Genomic DNA, 22,733 nt, shown 5'->3' with positions numbered 1-22,733 from the left:
ATGGCCACTGTCAGTCATATGACCTGTTAATTGTAATGACTGGATAGATTGACAAAAGGTATTATTTTCAACCATGTGTTAATATAGTGCCACAAATGCAAACAATTAACTTTTCATCTTCCTTTTAGGAATCATGGGTGGAGCCAGACACATCATTCCTTTAACCACTTGCCATCCTGAGGATTTACCCTCCTTAATGACCAGGCCTATTTTTGCTATTCGGCTCTGAAATAATTCAATGCGGTCATGCAATGCTTTCACACAAATAGAGCTTTCTTTTGGTGGTATTTGATTTTTGGTGCTATAAACAAAAATTTTGTATATCATTTTTAAAAAAAAACCAAAAAAACAATATTTTCTCATTTATGTCATAAAAAAATATTCAAAAAACTCAAATTTCGTCCTAAATTTAGGCCAAAATGTAATCTGCTACATGCTTTTGGTTACAAAAATCCCAATAAGTGTATATTGATTGCTTTTGTGAAAGTTACAGCATCAACAACGTATGGTATAGATAATGGAATCTACACAGCTTTTACTTTCTGACTGCCCATCAAATTTCTTTTAGTGCTAAAATGCCAGGATAGTATAAACACCCCCAAATGAACCCTTTTCGGAAAGTAGACACCCTAATATATCTGCTGAGAGGCACATTGAGTCCATGGAAAATTTATTTTTTTTCCACAAGTTTTTGGAAAATGACCAAAACTATTTTTTTTCACACAAAGTTTTCATTTAACCTCCCTAGCGGTATTCCCAAGTGTAGCTCGGGGTTAACTTTCAGTACCAAAAGCGGTAACCCCGAGTTACACCCGGGATTACCCTGCAGCATTGCTCAAGGATTCCCTCTTGCACTTACCTTGTCCTGCGCTCCCACAATGTCCCCCTGCAGCGTCCCCAGCCATCTCCTCCGGCCAATGCCGGCATCCGTCTTCTGGGTTCCATTCCCTGCGAGTGTTGGGACGTACAGGGGACAGAACCGGTGGGAAATTCAAAAATTTTAAAAGTGACATTCACTCAATACAGAAAAATCTCATAGTATAACATTACTGTATCAAAGCATTTCACATACATTTTGTCACTAGTGCTTTGTCCTGTGCCCTGCCTGCATTTTTACTGTTCTTTCTGCCTGGAAACTGAGAAAAGTCTATGGCGTCCAAAAAGCGTCCCTTTAGGTCAAAAGCGGTTTTAGACCAGCTAGAGAACAGCGACAGTAAATTAGAACCACTTGCAGAATTGAGTGATGATTTGTGGGGAAATTTGTCATCAGACACTAAAAACGATTTTGCGACTAAGCTCAGTGATATGTGAACTTAGAGCTCTATTTCAAAGTTCAGTGTTTTTGGTTTGATTACATTATTGAATAAAATTTATTATTAATATATTATTTTTTATGATTATTTATTATACCTTATGATTTCGTGTTTCACATTTTATCATACCCGGGATGTTTACTAGATTCTTGTTCGGACAGATTTCAGTGAGTTATTCCTAAAAATGACAGGCCTACAATAAAAAAAAAATATTTCCATGCAAAAAAATGTACCGCTTTGAGCACAGAAATATTGACATATTCAGACTGCTAGGGAGGTTAAATTATATATTTATCACACAAGCCATGGGTATATGTGGAATTACACCCCAAAATACATTCTGCTACTTCTACCGAGTATGGGGATACCACATCTGTGAGACTTTTTGGGAGCCTAGCCACATACAGGAGCATGAAATCCAATGACCACTTTTAAATCCTGAAGGTGTGTAACTTCCTCATTTAATTTCCTCACTACCTATCACAGTTTCAGAGGTCCTGAAATGCCAGGATAGCACCCCCCCCCATGACCCCTTTTTGGAAAGTAGACACTTCAAGGAATTTAAAAAGAGGCATGGTGAGTATTTTGCAGATCTAATTTTTTCTTACAAGTTTTTGAAATATAAAAAAAAGGAAAGAAAAATATGTTTTTGTTTTCTTTCTTCATGTTCCAAACACTTGTGGCAACAAACGAGATCTGCAAAATACTCACCATGCTTCTTATCAAATTCCTTGGGGCATCTACTTTTCAAAAAGGGGTCATTTGGGGGGGTTTGGTGCTATCCTGGCATTTCAGGGCCTCCAAAACTGTGATAGGTAGTCAGGAAGTTTAATGAGGAAATAAAGCCTTTAAAAGCCTGAAGGTGCATATTTGATTTTGGGGTCCTGTACTTGGCTAGACTGACAAAAAGTCTCTCACATGTGGTACCCTCATACTTGGGAGAAGCAGCATAATGTATTTTGGGCAGTAATTCCATATATACCCATGGCATGTGTGACCAATAAATCATTTAAGTGACAATATTGTGTAAAAAAAGTTTTTTTGTCAATTTCCAAAAACTTGTGGTAAAAAAAAATTCTTCTATTGACTCAACATGCCACTCAGCAAATAGTTTGGGGTGTCTACTTTCCAAAAAGGGGTCGTTTTGGGGGGTTGGGGCATTTTATGCTCATCATTAGAAGTTTATGCCACATATCATTCACTCTTCTAACCACCTGAAGACCAAGCCTTTTCTGACACTTTTTGTTCACATGAAAAAAATCTGTATTTTTTGCTAGGAAATTACTTTGAACCCTCCCAAATGATATTTTTTTTTTAAGCAGACACCCTAGTGAATAAAATGGTGGGTGCTGCAATTTTTTGTCACATAGTACTCGCGCAGCAATTTTTCAAATGCAACTTTTTAATGCACAAAACACAATATATTGGCCAATTATTTGGTAAAATATAAAAGATGATGGAATGCCGAGTAAATAGATATCAAACATGATATGCTTTAAAACTGCACATGTCCCGTGCAATGGCGACAAACTGCATACATTTTTAATATCCATAGGCAACGCTTTAAAAGCCTTTACAAGCTATCATTTTAGATTTACAGAGGAGTTCTAATGCTAGAATTACTGCCATTGATTTAAAGTTCACGGTGATACCTCACATGCATGGTGCAACCGCTGTTTACATACCGGCACAGGGTCAATGCTCGTGCACGGGAGGCAAGTGTGCATTTTTTTTTAAAGTTATTTTGATTTTTTTTCATTATTTTTACACTGTATCTTTCATTTTTCTTTAATCACTTTTAATGCTATCACAGGGAATGCAAACATCCCCTTTAACTTCAATGGGCATTGTCATATATTCTTTTTTGATAAATCTGGGGTCTAACTCTAGATATCTCCTCTGCCCTTACATTATCTAATCTCACCAAAATTGGTGTGATCAGATGCTTTCCCAACTTACAAATGGCGCGGTTTATATCCTACAAAACTGAAGTGATGAAATGCTCGTAGCTTTCGATTTCTTAGAATATAGAGATGAATAGCATCATTACGGTCTCCAGACAGTTCTATGGTCAGCTGGCAGAAACACCGGCTGCATCCTCTGGTTCCCCCGATGGCACGGGACTGCCCGAGAAGGCCGTGGAAGGCAGCGGGGGAGGGGTGCATTGTCTCCCACTGCTTGTAAAAGCAATCGAGAAGATAATTAGCCACTAGGATTGCTTTTACATGAAAGCCGCCTGAAAAATATGATACCAGGATGATGATGCAGGAATCATCCTGGTATAACCAAACTCCAGTGATGTACCAATATGTCGCTGGTCCTCTTTGGGTATATATGCTATATTTTTTTTTTTGTATACAACCTGTGGGCTGAATGAAAAAAAGAGAAGAAATCTCTTCCAAAAAAAGTGTGTGGTATGCCCACCATCAGGATATACCGCCCTGCATCCACCCACTTCTAATGGTGGGCACACATTAGGTTGCACAGTGCCACATGCGCCAATTCCAAGCTTGTACAAATGTCTAAATAGTGGCACGCTTGAATAAAAATTATCCACGTATAAGTGGTACCCCATATGGAAAACGGATGACACCAAGTCTCAAACTATCTTGCCACTACTCCCCATGTAGTCTGGGCATCTTTTCCCTTGTAAGTCTGAAACTTACAGTATATATATATATATATATATATATATATATATATATATATATATATATATATATATATAAAACCTGTTGCCCTCTCACAGGTCTTATACATGTTGACCCCATATCCGGCACGTTTGGTGGGGAGAAATTGTTTGAATGCAAGGCTGCCAAAAAAATTAATGAGGGACTCATCAATGCAGATTTTTTGCTGGGGAGTACAGACATCTGCAAATTTTTGGTTAAGCTGATTTACGAGTGGCCGAATTTTGTGGAGCTGGTCAAATTCAGGGTCACCCCGAGGATGACAGAGTGTATTGTCCTTGAAATGCATAAAACACATTATATGCTCATATCTATGTCTGGCCATGGCAGCAGAGAACACAGGCATATGATGAATCGAGTCTGTGGACCGATACAACCGCAATTCATTTTTTTTTAGTAATGCCCGTGTTCAGAGTTAGGCCCCCAAAAAATTTAAATTGGGAAATCGTAATGGGTTTCCATGCGGATGGTCTGTCAAAGTTTGAATTTGGGTTGGCGGCAATAAATTGTTGTGCGTATAAATTGCTTTGATCCACAATCAATGCATACAGATCTTCAGTGAAAAATCAAGGGGAGTAGTTAAATTTGCTGTTTCCACCTGAATTCCCGGTTGGGCAGTGAATGGGGGATGTACGGGTGTTGCAGAATTTATGGGCTGCCAATCGGAATTTGTGGGCTGCCAATCGGAATTTGCAAGCACATCTGGAAGGATACTGGGGGCTCTTCGGGCCTGTGCGCAAATGGTGGTTGTAGGTCATTACTAGTGCTCGCCACTGCACCAGCTTGTACTGTATTTATGGGACTTGCCATGTCACCAAGTGATACTGAAGTGTTGGTATGTGAAAGACGAAGATGTACTAGGCTACTGGTTCACCAAAAGGTAGAGCTGCACTAGTACTGGCACTCTGCTGCATATGAGAGTCATCAAAATTTACCGGCAAGTTCTAGCAGAGATCAGGCCTGATTCTGCAAACACTGCGGTTTTCTGTGCAATGTATCAAGTGACAGTGACCTACTGACACTGCACTTTAGGGGGAGAAGGGGGGGTAAGCTTAGGGGCTAAATGCAGGTGCTGGCAGGTGCCGGGGCTGATCTTGTGAACACTGTGTTTTTGGGGACACTCTAGGAACAATTGAGTACTGTCCGTGATACTTTTTTTTTTTTTATTTGCACTAATACGGCTACAATCACCTCAAGCAAAATGGGGACACTATACTTATGTGAACGCTGGTATAGTGCTTATCTGATCAAAGATATTGATGCGTTCAGACACTATACTAGCAATGGAGGTTTATTGTGTATGAGCGTGTTCCTGGCAATCAAGGGGTTAAATGTGATTACTGGTGTACTGAAGGACAATCTGACGCTAACTGGGAGGGGCGTTAAAACCACGGGAGCGTGAATCACGTATATATACGTGATTTTGCGCACCCGTGCCGCTCTGTAGCAGTATTTCTGCTATAGGGCGGCCAGGAAGCAGTTAAAGAAGCGGTTTGCGTTACGGCGCTGTGTTACTTTAACTGACAATTGTGCGGTCATGCAACGCTGCACCCAAATTAAATTTACGTTCTTTTTTTCCCACGAATTGAGCTTTCTTTCAGTGGTATTTGATCGCCTGTGTATTTTTTATTTCTTGTGCTATGAAAAAAAAATGTAAAAATCAAATTTCTTCAAAAATTTAAGCCCAAATGTATTCCGTGACATGTCTTAGCTAAAAAAAAAATCCCAATACTTATATATAAATTGGTTTATGTGAAAGTTATAGCGTTTACAAATGCCGGTATAGATACTGGAATGTTTTTTTCATACTAATAATTGCGGCGATAAGTTACTTATAGCGTGACTGCAGCGGGCATTCTGACACTGGGGGGAACTGACTTGGTGTCACTGACATCCCCAGTGACACCAATACAGTGATCAGTGCTAAAAAAAAAAAAAAAAGCACTGACATTGTCAGTGTGCCCAAACTGACAGGGAGGAGGGCTGTTGGTAAACAATGCAGCCCTCCTCCCTGTCGGTGATCGCCGGTAATCACCGGGCACCGGTGGGTAATCATTGGCCGGGACCCGGTGGCTGACAGCCAGGGCCGCGATTGGCGGCGCGGGTGGGGCACGTGCGCGCCCCCTACCCGGAAATACAGATTTACACACACACATATATATTACACACACACGATCCTGCACACAGGGGCTGCCCAGTAGCAGTAAATGTACTGTGGGCGGTCCTTGGTGCTGACAGAAACACGTGGGCTGCTATTGTTGATCTTCTAAAATGTTAGTTATAAGGATGCTTTTGGCTTCTAGCAAGTATTTGTAACATTTCATTTGCTTCCATTGTCTTAAATATATCCTTTAAGCTGGCCATAGATCGATCAAATCCTAGTCAGTTCAGCAGAATATTTCAGCCATGTATGGGCAGACTGGTTGTACTGAAGTCGATCCATCGATCGACTTTAGTACATCATCTTGTCAGATTTTTGCATGCAATTACTGCTGGTGGCTATAGCCGCTAGCAGTAATCATTGTGTTTTGCTAGCAGTGAGCACTGATTGTGTTGATGGGGGAATTGAGCGATTCATCTATGACTTGCCTTAAGCATGTTGATACATAATAAAAATGGATGTGATCTTTTTCAGCCAATGCATGTTTTACACATGTGAATTTAAAGCACTTTTTTTGAGGGGGGGAGCAGGTACCTGGATTTGACAGATCGCGGTGAGCTGAGCTGGAAATTCAGTCTCCCCCTCCTTCTCCAACAGCCTTCAGGGACACTTCACAGGTCCCAGAAGACTGCGGGACCATTCACAAAGCACAGCATGCTTCATGCATGTGCAGAAGGAAACCGGCAGTGAAGCCTTGCGGTTTCCCTTACTTAAGATGCCAGCAACTACACCCAAAGCCAACTGAAGAATCAGCTCTGATGAGGACATTGCTGAATCCATGGACAGGTAAGTGTCCTTATATTAAAAGTCAGAAGCTACAGTATTTAATTTTGGGGGGGGGGGGGGGAGCCTAGAGCTCTGCTTTAAAACAACAGCAAACCTGTGCAAATGTGATAACCTGACATTATAGGTATGAATGGGCCCCCAAGCTTCTGTGATACGTAAAAAACAATTACAGTATTTTAGTTAATGGGTTATTTTTTGTGATCTTGTTTAATATACATAGCGATTTAGGTCTAAAAAAAAATGCAATAACTGCATAATATAATTTGTAACCTGGTTATATAAAATACTTGTACAATAATAGCTACAAATGTAGCAAAGGGTGTCAGATATTTTTTTTGTTATTTATTTGTGGATAAAGTAGAGAAAAAGAGACTGACCCCTCTATTTGTCCTGATAACCCATTGCTACGAAGAAAGAAAAAAAAAAAAAAGAAGAAAATCCCATGCAGGATATTGCTGGAAGAAATTGCATCTCAACTCATATACATACTAAGTCTGCACAAGCTGAGATGGGAACAGGTAGTGTAGGTGCTCTTGACAACTTCAGCTCAAGAAGATTTTACCCCCTTCACAAGAAGGGCATTTGCTATTTGGCACTGTGCTTTATTTTATAAACAAAAAAAGGCAGAAAGAAAGAAAAAAAGAAAGCGTTTTAAACCCCCCCCCCCCACTATATTGCCAAAAGTATTGCAACGCTTGCCTTTACACGCAGATGAACTTTAAGACTGGTATCCCAGTCTTAGTCCGTAGGGTTCAATATTGAGTTGGCCCACCCTTTGCAGCTATAACAGCTTCAACTCTTCTGGGAAGGCTGTCCACAAGGTTTAGGAGTGTGTCTATGGGAATGTTTGACCATTCTTCCAGAAGCGCATTTGTGAGGTTGGGTACTAATGTCAGACAAGAAGGCCTGGCTCGCAGTCTCTGCTCTAATTCATCCCAAATGTGTTCTATCGGGTTGAGGTCAGGACTCTGTGCAGGCCAGTCAAGTTTTTCTACCCCAAACTCACTCATCCATGTCTTTATGGACCTTGCTTTGTGCACTGGTACGCAGTCATATTGGAACAGGAAAGGGCCGGGCCATCCCAAAACTGTTTCCACAAAGTTTGGAGCATAAAATTGTCCAAAATGTCTTGGTATGCTGACGCCTTAAGAGTTCCCTTCACTGGAACTAAGGGGTCAAGCCCAACCCCTGAAAAACTGCACAACATAATGCCCTCTACACCAAACTTTACACAGGCAAGTACCGTTCTCCTGGCAACCACCAAACCCAGACATGTCCATCTGATTGCCAGACAGAGAAGTGTGATTTGTCAGTCTAGAGAACACATCTCCACTGCTCTAGAGTCCAGTGGCGGTGTGCTTTACACCACTGCATCCAACACACTGCATTGCACTTGGTGATATAAGGCTTGGATGCAGCTGGTAAAACCCATTCCATGAAGCTCTCTACACACTGTTGTTGCGCTAAACTGAAGGCCACAAAAGTTTTGTATTTACTCTGCAGACAGTTGGCTACTTCTGCACACTATTTGCTTCATCATGTGCTGACCCTGCTTTGTCATTTTACATGGCCTACCACTTCGTGGCTGAGTTTCTATGGTTCCCAGTTGCTTCCACTTTGTTATTATACCACTAACAGTTGACTGGAATATTTATTAGCAAGGAAATTTCATAGATGGACTTATTGCACAGGTGGCAACCTATCATGGTACCACACTTGAATTCTCTGAGCTCCTGACAGCAACCCATTCTTTCACAAATATTTGTAGAAGCAGTCTGCATGCCTAGGTGCTTGGAACACCTGAAACCAATTATTTGGATGGTCGTCCAAATACTTTTGGCAATATAGTGTATATATGTGTGTGTATGTATATATATATATATATATATATATATATATATATAAAACTTTTCCCTGTTACAATACATCTCAGATTTAAAAATAAAAAATCTAAATTTTTTTTAGGTCAAACTATATTCTGCTACGTCTTTTTTTTTTTTATACCAAAAGTTACAGTTATAGTGTCTACAAACAATGGTATATGTACTGGAATTTGTATTTATTTATTAAATTAGTAATGACGGTAATCAGCAACTTATAGTGGGAGTGTGATAGATCGGCAGCCAATCTGACACTAACTGACATTGGATGGGGACTAAATGACATGTCATCTCCAGTGACATTACTACATCAGTGATGATACTATACACTGTCACTGTACTAATGACACTGGCTGGGAAGGGTTAGCATGTAGGGACAAAGGGTTAACTGTGTGCCTAACATGTATAATGTGTATAATATGTGCTGCTTTTACTAATGTTACAGTTTTATCTCCCCGTTTTGCAGAGAGAAAACAAAAACAGCCACATCGCTGCTCTCTGTTCAGAGCCCTGTGTTGCTTGTCAACAGAGTGCTCTGAACTGTCATTCGCTAAGCCAATCAGCAGTCCTTTAAATGACAGATCATGTATATGTGTGTGATCTGACAGAGCAGGGCTGCTCTGCCACAGTAAAACTGCGGTAGATGGTCTGCAAAGTACTTACATTTGTTGACGTTTGCATCTTCCCCTGGTCACCCTGAATGAATCATTCACTACACAGCAGCGGAGGCACAGGTGCAAAATGACCCTGGATTTAAGTCATTCTGCACAACTGCACAATAATACTGTTGCACATTATTACTCAATGACATTTGCAGACTACCTCATTTTTACAAAGGAGCAGCTGCATTCCCGGCTATCATTTTAACAGCTGGTGATTGCGGCCCGAGGAACATTGAAGTTTCTTATGCATATCTCCTAGGTTTAAAATCCTCAAGTTTTTAGAACACAAATTTCATGCTATTTGAAAGACTATTAAATACATTAATGTATTAACCCACTTAAAATATTGTAACAAATATCAGGGATTTACATTTCTGCAGTAATTCTAAGCACGTATTATGCAAAATGCAATGATCAGATGATATTCAAGCCACAGCGCTGCAACAGCACAAATATTACCGGTTATTATATGTCCCGAAAACTTGCTATTATATTTACAGTGTGTGAATAGCAAGTTAAAATTATACATTCCAGCAAACTATACACTCTAGTAAACTTTGCACAAAAATTGGGCTTTTTAGTTCACGTACATTGCAATATATGTTTTTAAGCAGGTCTACTGCATCAAAGTTAGCAAGCTAGGTACACTGTCAGACTCTAAAACTTATTCAAGTAAACTACACAGGAGACAAAGCCTACCTGCTGAATACCCTCTCAAACACAAGCCCCAATGACAAAAATACTAGGACTTAGAAGTGTTTCCCAGTCATCATTCAAGCTCAAACCTTCTTTGAACGTTCAAATGTGACTGAGAAAGCAAAGAAGGGAAGCTTAAGGAAATTCACTCATACTGACCCTGTGGAGCTGGTTGCTTGTTCAGGCGATTAAATAGAATGCTGTGACATAAACATAGTTGCTGTGTTGACTGAATAGTATTACAGCTCACTTATCCTTTCACTTGTTGCCTGCAACTGTTCTTTAAGATCCCATATAATACTGATAATGGCTTGACATAATACAGCATCTATTTTGCTTGCCATAGTGTCTAGAAGCTCTAATAAGAAAATAAAATTCAGCAAGTTTGGATATACAATATCAAAAATACAGCTGTCTTTCCTACCCCGGCCAATTTTCAGCCCTATTGCACTTTGAATGACAATTGCACGGTCATGCAACACTGTGCCCAAACTAAATTTTTATAATTTTTCTTGAGACAAATAGAGCTTTCTTTTGGTGATATTTAATCACCACTGGGGTTTTTATTTTTTGCCAAACAAACGAAAACAATTTGAAAAAAATAATATTTTTCACAGGTCCCAGAAGTCTGTGGGACCATTCACAAAGCACAGCATGCTTCACGCATGTGCAGTAGGAAACCGGCAGTGAAGCCTTGCGGTTTCCCTACCTTAAGGTGCCGGAGCCAGCACCCGAAGCCAACTGAAGAATCAGCTCGGGTGAGGACATCGCTGGATTCCTGGACAGGTAGGTGTCCTTATATTAAAAGTCAGCAGCTACAGTATTTTGTGGGGAGCTTGGAGCTGTGCTTTAAAAAAACAGCACACCTGTGTAAACATGATAACCTGATAATATAGGTGTAAATGGGCCCCCAAGCTTTTGTGATTTGTAAATACATTTACAGTATTTTAGTTATAAAGTTTTGCAAATAGGTGATTATTTTGTAAACTTAACTGATGTGCTCTAAGGCTACACTGATAGGCACTGATGAGGCACCGATATATGGCACAGATAAGCAGCACTGATGGGCATTGATAGGTGGCACTGATATGGCTACACTGATCATCAGGGCACTGATAATCATGGATGCTTTCCCAGAACTAGCCGACCACGCTGTAGCTGTCTTCAGGCTATAGCGTGCTCCGGAACTAACCAGTTCCCGCCCAGTCAAGGATGTCTGCCCGGGTGGGCGGGGACTTTTGTCATTCCGGGTGGTTGTTATATGATGTCCTCCTGGAATGCGCCTTGAGCGGGCCGTTATGCGCCGCGATCTGTCACTGGCTGTGTCCACTGTACAGGCCCTCTGCGGGTACCAATGTGATTGCTGTGACCAATCACAGCAGATCACATGACAATTGTAAACAATGTATGAGTTCCTTTCATGACGCTCATTGCTTACAATTGTGTTGCTAGCTGTGATGGTCACAGTGATCACATGGTAAAGAGAGGGCCAATTATAGCTCATTTATACCATGTGATCAGCTGTGGCCAATCACAGCAATACATAGTTTCATTCAGTAAAAAAGGAGCTATATATGTATATAGAGAGAGAGAGAGAGAGAGAGAGAGAGAGAGAGAGAGAGAGAGAGAGTTATAGGTGGAAGACACCTCTGCCCGTTTCATGATCTGATGCATCTTTCAGACTTTTTGTGTATGATATTCGGATTTATTGTTTAGTCTTGCATTATTTCTCCAGTTTGGATATACTTTGGTACTGCCCAAATAGGCCTGTTCCTCGGTTTGGGATGGTTGTTTGGAGAGTATATCTTTGTGGCCGTGGGACTGGCGGGGTGCCCTTCTCAGTGTCGGAACCATGATTCACGACTGGCGTGTGACATTATTGGTGATGTCATGATGCTGGTGCGTGGTATTTTTCCTTTCAGTCACAGGCTTTACTTATCTTTACTTTCGGTCACTGGCTTTACGTCTGATCGGTTCTATATCAGTCATAACCAGCACTATCTTTATTTTTAGTTTTTCATTGTGGTGGTACTTTCCAGTAACATACATCTATCAAACTTCTTTTATTCTCCTTCTCTTTCTGTTTACTCATCTGATATAACAGCTACATGTGTTTATCATCACTGTGATGGTAACATACTGTACACCTATACAGTCTTCACAGAATTCCATTGACATCCTATGTGGGTGCCATTTTGGATCCTTCTAACATCGCACTTGCCTTTCATTTGCCCCTTGGGTCTGGATGGGTCTTACTGCCACAGCTCCTGGGATAGACATCCCTGACAACCTTATTCCAAACCATACCATGTCCCAGCTGATTTGTAAATAAGGCTAATTGTTGGCCTGGTGGAATAATCCTTCTTAATAAGGACAACAATCCTTATTAATATTTTACTTTTTACTATCTGCTTTTCAAAAGGGTCATTTGGGCGATATTTGTATTGTCCTGACATTTCTGGGCCTCAAGAAATAAGTACATCAGGATTGATCGATTTTCAGATATGTACCATAGTTTGTGGTCTCTATAACGTTCCTACCATTTAAATAAAACACTGATTTGGGTTATTTTAACCAAAGAAACGTAGCAGAATACATTTTGGCCAAAATCTTTGAAGAATCACTTGGCAACCGCGCTATAGCCGAATGATGGCTACAGCACGGTTGTCCTGTTCTGGGAGGGTGTCATTTGACATCCTCCCAGAACGTCCCCTCCCGTGCGCCCCCAGCGACGTGCACCCGGCAATCTCCGTGATCGCTGTGTCCTATGGACACAGCTTATCACACGATGTGGTAAAAAGCCAATCACAGCGGCCTTTTGCGATGTGATCAGCTGTGTCCAATGACAAAGGAGATCACTGGGTAAATGCAGTTGCCGGTTATCAGCTGCACTTTGCTCACGCTGTCACAGCATGAGGAAAGTACTGCCGATGAACAGCAATTGTTAGAAAACGGATCGGCACTGATCAGTGCCAAACAGTGCCAGCCACCTGTGCCCATCAGTACCGCCAGTCAGTGCCCTTCAGTGCACATCATTGCAGCATAATCAGTGCCAGTTCATCAGTGCTGCCTATCCATGCCACCTCATCAGTGCCTATCAGTGCTGCCTATTAGTGCAGCCTCATCAATGCACATCAGTGAAAGAGAAAAATTACCTGCTTGCAAAATGTAATAATAGAAATGAAATAAAAGAAAAACTTTTTTCTTCAAATTTTTTGCTCTTTTTTTGTTTATAGCTCAAAAAATAAAACACCCAGTGGCGCTTAAATATCACCAAAAGAAAGCTATATTATTAAAATGTCATATGGTTACAGTGTTGCATGACTGCGCAATTGTCAAAGTTCATCAGTGCTGAAAGCTTAAAATTGGCCTGGGCAGGAAGGGGTATAAGTGCCCGGTAGGCAAGTGGTTAAATTGCAAACTTTTATAATAGAAACAAAGAGAAACAAGTTTTTTTCAAAATGTTCAGTCTTTTTTTTAGTTTATTTAGCAAAAAATAAATACCCAATGGCGATTAAGTACCACCAAAAGAAAGCTCTATTTGTATGGAAAAAAAAGATACAAATTCCATATGGTTACAGTGTTGCATGACCGCATAATTGTCAAAGAATAGAATAAAAATTGTAAACGAGTGCTGGGTAGAGCAAATGATGGTAAATGATAAGAAGCTGCTAGCATAAAAGGCAAGACCTCAAAAACCTCCTCCTAAAATATATAAACGTAAAATATGCAGCGCTAAGAGTTAAATATTAGGATAAATGATAAAATGTACATAATATACATGTGCAAAAAAGGCAAAATGACTTGGTGCTGAAACCGGTAATGTGTAGCTTTAACCAAAGTCCTAAAGATAAGGTGCATATAGTGACAATGGTGCCAAAGTCAGTCTATCTTGTGGTGTCAGACAATATAGCGCAATTTATTGACAGATCGTGCAATTTGTTGCACATTGGAGTAAATAGGACCTACTCCTGGTCGTCTGGATCTGAAACACTGCAACGTGAATGATCACCAGGTCAACAGCATCCAGGTACTATGCGTCCAATGATAGAAAGCTCGACTCCAGGTATTCCGTCATCAGCCACCAGAGGGATGTGATACACTCTCATATGCCAGGATGCACCTTAGGGGAGGGGATAAAATTCCAGGATGGCCACCGGTCAGTCAAAGGGACCATGCCTGCTAAGGTCACTGTGTAGGAGCACCTCCCTAACGCGTTTTGTGTGAATACACTTCTTAAAAAAAAAGTGGAGTTGAAAATCTGGTGGTAGCATTGTCAGTCCAAGTGCTTACTTCCACATTGGAACCACAGAATGCCATGCCAACACATGGAAAGCCTGCAGTTTTGTTGTCAGCCTGTGACATCACAGGCTGACATGCTACCTGTTCTATGGCATATGACCCAAGAGAGTGTGGCCATGTGACCGCTGATAAAAGGACTAAAGTAAGGTATTTATCGGACTTTGGGGCTATGATGACAGAGTTTAGTATGTCAATTACTCCTGCTCTTATGCTTGCCTTAGTTTCTGATTATGTCTTCATATATATTTTAACAAACATCCAATAGGAGGATCATCTATGAGATAGTATCAAAAAATGTGAGACTAGTTTTGTAACACGCACAAGGCTGCATGCAGTCACGGGGAGCACCGACCTTCATAAGTCAGTGTGCCAAAAGACATCGTCCTGTGTACATTGGGAGCTGTGCGACTTGTGCTAATCTGACCACATGCATTACCACGTCCGCTATTTCATCATGGACAACAAGTTAGAACAAACAGCAAACGTGAAATTCTGTGTGAAATCTGGGCAAATCTGCTACAGAGACGTTTGCCATGATTCAGCAAGTTTACGGTGATGCTGTCGTTTTGAGTGACACGCGCACTTCAAGAGCGGAAGAACATCACTGGAAGACAACGAGAGATCAGGAAGACCTTCAATGAGCTCAACCTAAAAAAAATTTGAAATGTCAAAACCATGCAGTAATTTGTGCATGACTGTCGGAGAACAATCCACAACATTGTCGGTGTGTCATACAGAACACTCTAGGTAAGCCTCACAAGTGATTCGAACATGCACCATGTTGCTGTCAAGTTTGTCCCCAGGCTGCAATAATCTCACTTCCCACCCTACTCACAAGATTTGGCTCCTGTGGGGTTTGTCCTCTTCCTGAAGATGAAGATCCAGCTCAAAGGTTGTTTTGACAACATTGTGGAGATCCAGCGTGAACAGCAGATGGTACTTGACACACTATGAAAAGTCGACTTCCAAGACACATTCTAGATGTGGCAGAAACACTGGGAGCGCTGCATTGCTGCACAAGGGGACTATTTTGAAGATGATAGTGTGTAATCATAGATAAATAAAGAACTTTCTTTCTCATAGCACCAAGTATACTAATTGCAAGAATGCCTTGAGCATGTTTTGTATTCAGTTTCCAGTCTTATCCACTTTGTTCTGGAAACCGTGTTAGGCTTAAAGTGGAACCCCACCCAAAAAGGGGAAGTTCTGCTTTAAGACCTCCTCCCCCTGGTCCTCTTTGACATTTGCATTTTTATGGGGGGGACCAGGTACCCTCTCCCACTTCCTAGACAATCTGAGTGAAAGTTTTCTTTTCCCACTCCCTCCCCACACTGGAGCTCCTCTTTAATAGTAGGATAAAGATTTGAAGTAATCATTTCAGAGAAGATATGAAAATTCACAGAAGGCCATATGCGCACAGTAAATACCCTTCCCATTTGGTGTTTAATACACTCAACAAACTAGCCAGAACAGAGACATATAATACATTTAACAAAATGGACAAAGCGGTAATGGAGAAGGTAAAGTATATGTAAACCCTCACCTTGTAAAACAACCTATTCAGTTTAACCACTTGCCCTCCAGAGGATATATCCCCCTTCCTGACCAGGCCATTTTTTGCAATACGGCGCTGTGGTACTTTAACTGACAATTGTGCAGTCATGCAACGCTGCAGCCAAATGAAATTTATGTCCTTTTTTTCCCCCAGAAATAGAGCTTTCTTTCTGTGGTATTTGATCACATGTGCGGTTTTTATTTTTTGCGCTATAAACAAAAAAAGACCGACAATTTTGGAAAAAATAACCCAAAATATTTTGGACTTTTTGCTATTAAACATGTCCAGTAAAAAAGAAAAAAAAAAAATCTAATTTCATCATAAATGTAGGCCAAAATGTATTCTGCTACACGTCTTTGCTACAAAAAATCCCAATAAATGTAAATTAATTGGTTTATGTGAAAGTTAAAGCATTTACAAATGGCAGTATATATACTGGGATTTTTTTTAACTAGTAATGGCGGAGATCAGCAACTTATAGCAGGACTGCAGCGGGCATTCTGACAATGGAGGGAACTGACTTGGTGTCACTGACATCCCCAGTGACACCAATACAGTGATCAGTGCTAATAAAAAGCACTGACACTGTACTACTGGCACTGGGCAGGAAGGGGTTAACATGTGGGGCGATCAAAGGGTTAACTGTGTGCTGTTTTACTATGAGGCTGTGTTTCACTGTAAGCACACTGCTATGCAGAGCCATACAAAGCAGTGTGCAGGAGATGACAGGGGAGAGATGTGTATTGTTTACATATTTGGATATCTGCACAGAATATCTGCATGTTACAGGTAAGTGGCTTTAAAAAATAAATTGGATTAAGACAATCTATAATTTCAGCATGTGATACAAAACAACAAATTATAGAGATTGTTTGAGTAACAAGAAAAAAAATGGTTTCTTTGGTGAAAAACTGCCAACATTCTCGTGAATTCATATTGTATTTTCACGTGTCACTGAAAATCCTAATAAAACCTGGGCTATGTGATGTGCCCTTTCATCTTTTTTTTTTTCCTCCAGAAGTGATATTTCTATCTTCATCCTCTCCAAGCATGAAGCTCATCAACCTCTCAAAATAGATTCCATGGTGTCATATAGTATGTACAGTATGTGCTATAAATCTGAAGAGAGTAAGTAGTTTACATGCGCATAAATTAAATATTTTATTACAGTGCAGGCGTGTGATAAGATGTGATACATGTTTTTTAAGATCACCACCGATCAATAAGACTGGGAAAAATAAACGCATGTAGTTAAACAAAACTATTTTTTTTTTCAGAGACACAAACGAGGATTATATAATTCACTAGCAAACCTGTACAATACATTAATGTGATGAGAATTGAAAGAAAACCATCAAGAGAAATATATGCAGGCATTATGAAATGCCAGCTGCCTGGCTAACATGCACTATCTACTACTTTCTGTATCACTTGCCTGGAACTAAGAGGCAGACTGTGAATTCTAATTAGCAAGTTAGGAGGTTAGCATGGAAACAAGTATGTTTTTTCAGTTTTAAATGAAGGAATGTGAGCTCAGATTTAAGCCCATCTAAAAAGCAGAGCTTTAACACCTGAAATTGAAACAACTTATTTAAGAATGTTACAAAAGGTATGGACATGTCCATTTAACTCTATTACTTAGTTGAATAACACAGTGAGGTTGATTTATTAAATGTAGAGCGGTGGTTCCCTCAATAATATGTACTTTACTGTTCACTCAGTAAGGTAAATATTCAATTTTAATTCAATTTCAAAACACACATACTGGAGGTATATGAGGACAGGACTAAAAATTTCCTGTTGAAGTCATTCACCTATTACTTACCTGCATGTAACCAGTTTTGAAGAACGAAAACAGTAGGTGCAATAATTTTTCTTTTCCGTATGCCATAGAATAAATATTTTTTCCAAGGCATTTTAACATTTATTAAAATATATGTATAGCCCAACCTTTAAGGTATGAGTACAGTATTGAAGTTTACCCGGCAGTTTATTTTTTCTCTCTGGGCCCCATTGGGAAAATTTCCCTGAACTTCCTGTCCTGCAGAAACAACAGGGAATGAGAGAAAGTCCTCATGAAACCAGAACAGGAATCCCCACTGGGAGATTTCTATTCAATTCTTTTTCTGCTGAAAACTGTAAATTATGGCTTCCCGGTCACTATCTGTCTTTCTTGAAAATAGAGAGGGGGAAATCATCTAGCAGGGACACAGAGCAATACAGGCTTGATAGGGGTACTATTGTTTCCTTGCAAAGTAATATCTTTTTCTTTCAGTCCATTGCTGGACACGGTAATTATGAAACAGTCAAGTTATACCGCGGCATACAGAAGATTGAGACACTGTCAGCCAGCCCTTGAATAACCCTTCCTCTACCCAACAGGCCTCAGCCTTGTGAGGTAGCAGTACATAGGACCAAACAAACACAGAGGACCTGTGTCTCTCAAGGGAAGTGGGAAATAATACTTAACAATAAGTACAAAAATCTGTCATTCTCCGAATCAAACAGGGCATCCAAATAAAGAACTAAAGTCCACGGGTATTGGAATACTCTTAGCAAGCATCTGAGCAGAAGAGCACTTCTCATTACTGACCAAAAGGTTACCAGTTCCACATACCTAGGAAGCCATATCCAGACAAGATCTGCAGATAATAAGAGACTCTCTAAAAAGCTCAGACTGCAACAGTCCAGAAACCTGACCCTCTTCAAGAAGGGTTCTCTGAGCATTCCACAATGACAATGCCTAGAAAAAGCACTATGATGGACATAAGAACCAGTACTGTAAAAAGAGGAGTAGGGCTAAGGAGCATCAAGTGCCACAAAAGTACAAATGCATCTAATGGTACAGAACTCCCCTGCAGGGAGGAGTCCAAGTGGGACACCACTCCCAAGTATAAGTTCCTGCCAGGTTCCAGAGTGCAGGGAACACAGAAAAACCTATAAACCCACAATAAAGTGCAGCAATATCAGAAAGGTGAAAAGAAGCAGCTGAAGGAGGTGCCTGATTCAAGAGTCTAGGCAGAAGGCTACAGGGGTAATCTGAGCATCCAAATGCCAGAGAAGTAAATTACCCAAGGACCCAGCTGGATGACCAAACAGCCTCCCACCTGGGAAAAGTGCACACCTTCATGCCAAAGGCTGAAAAGAGGGAGAAGATGACCTCTGGTTTTGAGCCCTACAGTTTGAGTGTCTACATGCCAGTAAAGTGGTAGTAGATGAAGAATGATGGGGTTTCTCTGTCCCTTCCACAGACCTCTTGTGGAAAAGCATACTCCAACTTCTTGTGGTGTTGCTAATGATAATGTCAAAAGCAGGTCTAAGGAGACAGCATCACTTGAAGAGTGACAAAGTCAGATGTTCCTTGCCTGTATTATATGTGTCCTACGCATGTAGAGCTCTACACATGTGTACAGACATCAGTTCCATGTGAGACACGAGATTGGATGCTCTTAATAACCCACCACATCTAAAGCACATAACTTCAGCCATTTGCTCCAGCTTCATGAAATATAGAACTACTCCAGTAACTGAGGGATCCTCTTTAAAGAACTTAACTTACTCTGACATGGTTTGCCATATTAAAATCACCTCCAACACAGGATGGAGAGTCACATCACTTTACTTCAAACTAGGTTTAAAGAAGGGAAATTAACTGTCTGTCAATGAGAACATCTTCCAGCCATTTGGTAGTATGCCTGTTAACATGGATCCCTGAAGCACCTACGGTGGGGACTATAAATTTCCCACCAAAGGTGAAAAGCTCTGACATGCTCCAAAGAGGGGCCTAGGATCCTACAGTGTGTTTTCAATCGTTGTAGAGGAAGGACTTGGACAACATGTGTAGCAGAAAGGTCTATTACAGATGTGGGAGCTTCAAAAGATCCTAGGCTGGAAACCACAGGCTGATCTTCTACACGCAGGGTAGAACATACTATATCATTTAGGTTACAAACAGCTGCCCGTCAATCAGGATCGTCTGCAAGTGGCTCACAATCATCCAAGAGTTGACTGTTGGGACTCTGAGTGAGAGATGAGAACAGTGACAACTTGCTTATTTTGATTTAAAAGCCCAGAAAGGTCAGAGATAGATTCTTGTAGAAATAGTGCCAGAGACTGCATTGGAGCCTCTACAAGCAAGGTACTCCAGTAATTGGGCATGTGATGTTGAAAGTGCATTCAGAGGTCCTGTACACAAGGGAGGCCATCTGATGGAGCCGAAGACGACTTATTTCATGAGAACGACCCTATAATTGGGGTTCCAAGTTCTAGATTACATGCATCAGTTCCTCCCGGAGATACCAGGTAAACACCCACAGAACCACTAGAAGAGTATGGGCTGAGGACACCTGTAGCAACAGGGCAGTGCCCTGTAAATCTTTGAGAAGGCAGGATGTGCTATGTATTGGAATTCAACTAGGCCCAATTTAAAGCAAAGCCTGGAGTACTCAAAACTTCAGGCAGCCGATGCTGATAAGGGTTTCAGGTGGCCAAAGGTAACCATGTCACTGAAGGAGGGCAGTAAAATAAGACCAAATAATGAAGATCCATGTGGTGCCTCAGGAGCAGGAACATCAGCAGAAAGAGCAAGAAGAGTAAGCACACAGTGCTCCGCCTAAGTGATGTCATTGCCCAATCTCTCAACGTTTACCACATTAGAAATAGCCTTTGCAGAAAATTGTAAAAGACACTTAATGAAAAATTAGCTCCCGATGCTTCAGCCTAACTAAGTGAGTCTTCAAAGACAGGGTACTACCAAAGGTTGTCCCAGAGCTCTGGACTCAGAAAGCTCTATGCAGCTAACACAGTACACATAGTTCTGAAATGGGCCACAAACAGTGCCCAACGCCAAAACGCTACATTCCATGCTTGTTCAGTCCATGGGGTCCAAGTACAGCCTTCAAAGCTATTGTTGAGGATACGCTAATTGGTATAGTTGTTATGTAGGGACCAGAGCAGGAAAAGTTGTGAGAGTCATTGAAATGCAGCAGCAGCATCATCGTACCAAAAATTTTGACTGATGTCACCAAGGGAAAAATGCCATGAAGACAGAAGGCTAGCACAAAAGAAAAACTGAAGAAAAGACATCCAAACTTCTTGGACACTAACAAAAACTGAGGCATGCTGGGTAGTGGAGAAATTAAATGGGGGTTTGCCTAAAACCTTTTTTGTTTGCCAGTGTCCCAACCTTCTATAAGCTGCAATATAACCCAACTGTTGCTGAATTCATCTGTCCCTCAATGGATGATTTTGGGTATACATACATATTATTACCTTAGAGTAAGCCTCAGGGTATCTCACTGAAAACAAACTAACAGCTGCAGGTTTCAGCAAAGAATGTGCTGTCAGTTCATACTTTTCTTTAATAGAGAGTCTCCTCCAGCACTGCCTAGGGGATCTATTTAGAACTTTACATTTCCTGTAATGATATAAATGCAAATCTCCAGCCTCATCCCAAAATGCAATGCTTTGGGCCCAAGAGATTAATAGACCTGAGCACTATCATGTAAGAGGGTGTCAATGAAAATCGGTGTTAGTGAATACCTGCAGATCTTAGTTTATGTTCTGTCAGATACCCAAAGGGTTCCTTTAAGACAATATTTAAAGAAATGTTAGGCAGCCTGTTAAAATCATGCATGAAAGAAACCGCAAAGCAGCATGCAGAACATATTGAAAAAGCCAGCACTGTCAGCAATAGTCAGGATAGAAATAAGTAGTTAGTGTCACGTCTTGAGGAGTAAAGCCAAAGCCAAAATCATAGATCAGCAGAATAAAGAAAGACACAAGGCTGTAATGTATAAGCATGTTTCATTACCATGGTTACAAGCCTTTAGAATAGACCTCTCTGACGATGGACTGAAATTGTCCTGTATATCTGAAAAAACCATAAAGAGATTTTGTTGAATCTCTGACTTAATACTTTTGATGGCATAGGAATGCAAGAAACCCGATGCATTAAATCTTAATTATGAAATATAATGACAGGTTCTTGTACCAGCTGAATATTTGACATAATAAAAAATATCATGATTGTACATCCTATTTAATCGCATTAGCATATACCCTAGAGAGATAAAGTACATATGGTTTTGATGATGAGCCTTGTCATAATCAGCAGCTTATGTTAAGTTCAGTGCAATGGTGTGCAAAGTGGTACTGACATCAGCCAGCTGGAATTAACATCTTTCCTGACATTTGTCAATGCGTAGAAAAGGATTATGCTAGCTGCTGGCACTTTAAGCACTTCTTTTTTGGTAGCCTTGTACAGTTGTGACCAAAATTATTCAACCCCCACTGAAATTGAGTGTTTTGGCCAGTTTGACATTGCTTTTGATCATTCAGTCATCTTGCTTACATTTACATTAAAGAGGCACTTGTAGGTCAGACAAATATAACATAACAGTTATAATGAAATAACCACAAATGTCTTTTCTGTGCTCACAGCATTATCAGTTTTATTCAACCCCCAAGTGACATTCAATCTTAGTACTTAGTACAGCATCCTTTTACAGTTATAACAGCTTTTAAACGTGAAGCATAGCTTGACACAAGTGTCTTGCAGCGATCTACGGGTATCTTCGCCCATTCTTCATGGGCAAAGGCCTCCAGTTCAGTCACATTCTTAGGCTTGCGCACTGCAACTGCTTTCTTTAAGTCCCACCAGAGGTTCTCAATCGGATTTAAGTCTGGT

At 40.6% G+C, this 22,733-nt stretch overlaps 1 protein-coding gene across 1 annotated transcript in view; it reads right to left on the bottom strand.

Annotated features, from left to right (window-relative positions):
* Positions 1 to 22,733, bottom strand: part of DIAPH3 (diaphanous related formin 3) — a 1,068,692-nt gene that overhangs the window by 167,716 nt on the left and 878,243 nt on the right. The window contains exon 27 of the mRNA XM_089668393.1: positions 21,858 to 21,917. Within this exon, the coding sequence (XP_089524519.1) occupies positions 21,858 to 21,917 (60 nt within the window). The remainder of the gene's footprint in view (positions 1 to 21,857; positions 21,918 to 22,733) is intronic.

Source organism: Staurois parvus, unplaced genomic scaffold (assembly GCF_062004578.1).
Source record: "Staurois parvus isolate SC_StPar_1 unplaced genomic scaffold, SC_StPar_1.0 ptg000007l, whole genome shotgun sequence".
NCBI classification, from domain to species: domain Eukaryota; kingdom Metazoa; phylum Chordata; class Amphibia; order Anura; family Ranidae; genus Staurois; species Staurois parvus.
Note: the sequence above shows the minus strand (reverse complement) of the source record. Positions and strands in the feature narration are given on the sequence as shown.